Here is a 5,741-nt window from a genome sequence, read left to right as displayed (position 1 = left end):
GGGGGGGGAGCTAGAGGTAATAGGTAGCTTCCGTTATCTAGGTGACCAAGTTAGTTGTGGAGGTTAATAGCTGTGAGAATAAGATTAGGCTGGGCAAAGTTCAGAGAGTTCCTACCCCTGCTGGCAACAAAGGGCCTCTCTCTCAGAGTGAAAGACAGATTGTTTGATGCCTGTGTGTGAACAGCTATGCAGCATGGCAGTCAAACATGGGCTGTGACAGTTGAAGACATGCGCAGGCTTGAAAGAAGTGAAGCCAGTATGCTTCGTTGGATGTGCAATGTCAGTGTGCATGTTTGACAGAGTGTAAGCATCTTGAGAGAAAAGTTGGACACAAGAGGGATCAGATGTGATGTGTAAGAGAGAGGACTGTGCTGGTATGGTCATGTGATGCGTATGGACGAGGACTGCTGTGTAAAGAAGCGCTGATCTCTAACTGTGGAGGGACCCTGTGGTAGAGGTAGACCCTAGAAGACATGGGACGAGTATTCACCAAGGTACCACTCTTCCAGCACTTTTCTTCACTAAAGAAATCAAAATAAATTTTAAAATGTCTGGCAGTTTATTAACATGTTGCCTTTTTATAATTTATTTAGTTTTAATATTGCTGTAAGAAAGAAGGAGCTAATGGTCCTTCTTTGCAGGGCTTCTGAAACAAGTGCATGAGACAGTTTGTACATCTGTGAATCAACAGCCATTGGCATGGAAGGAATGTCAGCAGGGAACATGGGAAGCAAAAGACATAATGATAAGAGGAGGAGTGATATGTGTGTTGGCTGAAGGTAACATGCACCTAACTAGTTGTGATGAGTAGAGAGCATAGTAGGAGAACTGGAATAAAGAGAGAGAGAAAGAGAAAAGGTGAGAAGAGTAGAGAGGGTGAGTCTTTGCCTATCAACTAGATTACCATGTTTTGGATGTATCCTAGAGGTTTTTTTGTAACAGTAGCATCAGCATATGAACAGTATTCTATTGTAGATCTTAAGATTGAGAGATGGTCATCAGTTGTTTGATGATGAAGTATTTCCTGGTTATGAAAAGGAAAACTAGTTTTTGTTGTTATGAATACAAAATTCCTAGAAAATATGAATGATTGTGAGGTGACACATGAGCAGAGACCTTCAAGGTTTTGGTTATCTGATTAGTAAGCAGAAGATTAAAGATTGCTTAATATGGGCAGTGATGAAATCTCTCTGTGTTGTTGAAAGAAATCAAATTGATGCATCTCTATTAGAGAATGTTTTTTCAGGGCCTAGGTTTCTATTTACAATTGTCAGATGAACCAACGACAGACCTAAGACTCCTGATTAGTAGTAAGAATCCCAAAGATCCATCAACATCAAGGAAATGGCCATGCACAATATCGAGGAATGAGACAGATAAAGCTTCAATACTGGTTAATTGGATACAAACAATCAGCAAGTAGCATCTCTGATGGTTTAACGAAATGGATCACATACATTATTGATGGCCTGAGTAGACAGGAGCCAAGACAAGGCCTCTACATGGTTGCTAGACCTGTTAGAAATAGCAGCCGAATCACATATTAAGAAAGAATAGATAGTGGAGAATGTAAGTAAGGGTAGACCATTCCAGTAAGATATGAGAGAATGGTCACAGAACCAAATGACTTTGACCATAGGTCAGCTTGGTCAGAGTAAATTTAAGCTTAAATAAGAAGCATAATAGAACAGTCTCAGCAGATCTGATCTCACAAACGATCAGTTGGGATTCCTAGAACCTATCTACTTAACCCCTACTCTTACAGCTTCATATTTAACCAATGAGGGAAATCTCTACATGACCATTCAATCGATTCAAAAGAGCAGTGAAAGTTTCCCTTACACCACAACCTACCATCTTAGATAAAAGATCGGTTAGGCAATATAGTTCTGGGTTCCTTTATCATCATTTAGCGTTTATTTTCCATGCTGGCATGGATTGTACATATGACAAAGGTGAGGGTGGTCACGGTTGGATTGTACTTGATCAGCTCGATCAGTACTGACCAGGGATTAAACAACAAAAAACAATCTGCATATTCTATGGTGCTTGTGCATTTTATTTTGTTTTTTGTCTTTTCATGGTTTAGTACAAGAAGGGTTAGGGTTAGGGTTCATGACCCCTTTAAAGGTCTCTGAGATAATGTGACAGAAAGGATTGAGACCAGGTGGACTTTACTAAAGACACTCAAAGACCAGGAATGATGGGTGGGGGTAGGGATTAAAACAGTTGAGGGGGAGATTAATTCCATGACTCACGGTTGCCTTAAGCTTCAAGTTCTAGCAGAGCCCAGGGAGTCAAGGACCTAACAGTATAATCTCTGATAATCCAATATATGGTTTACCTTCAGTATAGCTATCGTATTGATCTTTAGCTGAACGGGCCAAGGAACCTATCAAGTTCCCTTTTCGTCTGGAATTGTTTGACACAATTATTGTTTTCTTGATGGCAGCAATGGCATTTTCAATGTCTGACTGCAAAAAACAAAATAAACAACATTAATACAAAAAAATACTTGTTTCTATTTCACTTTTCATTAATATTACGGACAACTATTACTCACATTGTTCCTCTCCCTAACTCTAGCCCAACTACTACTACTACTACTACTACTACTACTACTACTAAGGATCCCCTTTGATCACGGATGAGCATGGGTTTGCACCTAGAAAGTTACCCTCTGAGGCATAAGTCTGAGCAAGGTTATTTACGGAAGACCAGCAGTTGCCCATGCCTCCCCACCCCCCACGCCATTGTTGTTATCCAAGGGAAAGGCAAAAGGGGCCAATACAGCTTGGCACCTGTGACATCACAACTCATTTCTACAGTTGAGTGAACTGGAGCAATGTGAAATAAAGTATCTTGCTCAAGAACGCAACACACAGTCCGGCCCAGGAATCAAACTCACTACCTCAAGATTGTGAGCCCAACGCTCTAACCACTGAGCCAAGTGCCTTCACTACTACTACTACTATTAGTTATCTGCACCATCCAGTTCTATCCACCCACCCATCTTTCTACACCTCTACTCTGTTTCTCCTGTCACACCTGAGTAGTTACCTGTTGGAATTACCTCCACACCTTCAAACCATTGAGTGACATTATATGACCACCCAAGCTCCTAGAAACAGCAGCCAAATCTTCTTCAAATCACACCCATTTATCCCCCAAAAGAGGAAGGTTGCATTGAATAGTCCCAGAATCTAAGTTGGGTAATCATAACTGGTATCAAGGCTGATTTGGAGTTAAATGACTACAAGCTGGATATATCCACCTAGGAATATTCAAACTGAATGTTAACTAGCTCCTTCTCCTTGGTGTGAGGAGAGTCTGCAAAGAGGACAATTATTCAAACTTATTAAAAAAAAGAAAACTTTCAATACTCAACTCTATTCGTCACTCCAAAACTCTGTTTTAGTCTGGTTAATATTAGTAAAGCCTGCAGACCTCTGGTGAAGGCAAAGTGATTAACGTGTTCAGCTCATGAGGATAAAGCCATGCCATCAATTCATGGAACAGGTAAAATGTTGTGCTCTTGAGCAAGGTACTTTATTTCACATGACTTCAATCTATTTAACTGTCAATGAGTACTAAGTGCTTGGGCAAGTCTTTTTCTTTTTCTTTCTCTCTCTCTCCCCTTCAGCTGCCATATCCTAACTCACAGCTCTTGTACCCCAGCCATACATTTCCATTTGTAGCTCTCATCACAGGTGTATTAAGCTTTGTAATTACAGATTTGCACAAAAACCTAGAAATACTAGCATTTTCTAAGAAAAAGCAAAAGAAACTGAGACGTATCCTTCAAATCCAATCTCTTGGTGACTGTGAAAAATTGTAAGACACATCTGAGCAGTCTGTAAATGAATCTATGCAAACACTTGGTCGTGTGCACCTAAAACATTACACTTATGTAAAAAGAAATGGTGCACACGCTTGCACACATTTATACACACACTGAGCAATAACAATATCAACTTTGCCCTAACCTCAAGTGTATATTAATATCGTTATGGGCAACGAACTATAACTGAAATTCCTACAGAATATCAAAGAGAAGAGAAAGATGACTTACCATGTCAAATGTCATCATAGCTTGGATATACAGAATGACACTGTAGCTTAAGGAATGGTATATACTGTAGCCAGCACTATATAATGAGAAATATATATACACATATAGAGATATAGACAGATCTTAGTAACTCAATAATATCCTACTGGATCGTTGAGGCTAGATGGGGACATCAATGGTTATTTTAGGATGGGATTCAAAAGAAAATGAAAAACAACACCAAAAATATATGTACAACAAAGAATGTTGGCTAGTTTTAGAGTGAATAGTTTTATTTTATATATGCCCTACAAGTAGAAATTCTATACAATGTACCCAGTGCAAGCTATGGACAGTGGAATCACCAGAAGGTTAACAGAGAAAGTAATCTTGTATGTAGAAGATGCACAAGTGCATCTTTAGTCTGAGGTCACATGGAGAATTGATTTTCTCAAATACTTTGGAAGCTTCTTGGAGGTAATTGGTAGTTTCTGTTACCTAGGCAATTTAATTAGCAGTGGAGGAAGATATATTAAGAGTACAGTCGCTAGATAAAAATAGGATGGAGAAAATTCAGAGAGCTATTATCTCTGTTGGCAACAAAAGGTCTCTCTCTCTCTCTCTCCACGCGAATGGCAGAGTGTATGATGCTTGAGTATGCCTAACAATGCTACATGGTAGTGAGATGTGGGCCCTGGATGCAGAGGACATGCAAAGACGAGAAAGAAATGAAGTAATCATATCGCCTGATGCATCAGGAATATTCTTAACAAGGATGGACATGCATGGCTGCAATCTCACTTTAGTTGCCGGGTCTTCTCAATCGTAACGTATCTCCAAAGGTCCCGGTCACCTGTCATTGCCTCCGTAAGGCCCAATGTTTGAAGGTCATGCTTCACCACCTCATCCCATGTCTACCAGGGTCTACCTCTTCCACAGGTTCCTTCAACAGTTAGGGAGTGGCACTTCCTCACACAGCTGTCTTCATTCATACGTAACACATGACCATACCAATGCAGTCACCTCTCTTGCACACCACATTTGATGCTTCTTATGCCCAACTTTTCTCTCAGGGCACTTACACTCTGTCGTGTGTGCACACTGACATTACACATCCAGCAGATCATACTAGCTTCATTTCTTTCAAGCCTGCACATGTCCTCAGCATTCATGGCCCATGTTTCACTGCCGTATAGCACGGCAGTTCACACACATACCTTTCACCCTGAGCGAGAGGCCCTTAGTTGCCAGAAGAGAAGGCGGTGAGCTGGCAGAAACGTTAGCATGCTGGGCGAAATGCTTAGCGGTATTTCGTCTGCCGCTAAGTTCTGAGTTCAAATTACACCGAGGTCGACTTTACCTTTCATCCTTTCGGGGTAGATTAAATAAGTACCAGTTATGCACTGGGGTCGATCTAATCGACTTAATCTATTTGTCTGTCCTTGTTTGTCCTATTCTTATTCTAGTTGCTACACTCTCAGAGCAACCACCCCCACTACAGGCTTGGTTGCCTAGGTAGCAGAGACTATTAACTGTTTCTAGTTTCTTCCCCTGTTGACAATCGTTGATTGTGAAACCAGTACTTATTTAATCTACCCCGAAAGGATGAAAGGTAAAGTCGACCTCGGTGTAATTTGAACTCAGAACTTAGCGGCAGACGAAATACCGCTAAGCATTTCGCCCAGCATGC

At 40.7% G+C, this 5,741-nt stretch overlaps 1 protein-coding gene across 2 annotated transcripts in view; it reads right to left on the bottom strand.

The window, feature by feature from the left end:
- LOC106872246 (tetratricopeptide repeat protein 39A) overlaps positions 1–5,741 on the bottom strand; it is a 56,288-nt gene that overhangs the window by 27,182 nt on the left and 23,365 nt on the right. For both annotated transcript variants that reach the window (XM_014919164.2, XM_014919162.2), the window contains 2 exons: positions 4,073–4,148; positions 2,345–2,474 (listed from right to left, as the gene is read on the bottom strand). In XM_014919164.2, the coding sequence (XP_014774650.1) occupies positions 2,345–2,474; positions 4,073–4,148 (206 nt within the window). The remainder of the gene's footprint in view (positions 1–2,344; positions 2,475–4,072; positions 4,149–5,741) is intronic.

The sequence above is a fragment of the Octopus bimaculoides genome, chromosome 7 (genome assembly GCF_001194135.2).
Source record: "Octopus bimaculoides isolate UCB-OBI-ISO-001 chromosome 7, ASM119413v2, whole genome shotgun sequence".
NCBI lineage: Eukaryota > Metazoa > Mollusca > Cephalopoda > Octopoda > Octopodidae > Octopus > Octopus bimaculoides.
This window is presented reverse-complemented; position numbering and strand designations above follow the sequence as displayed.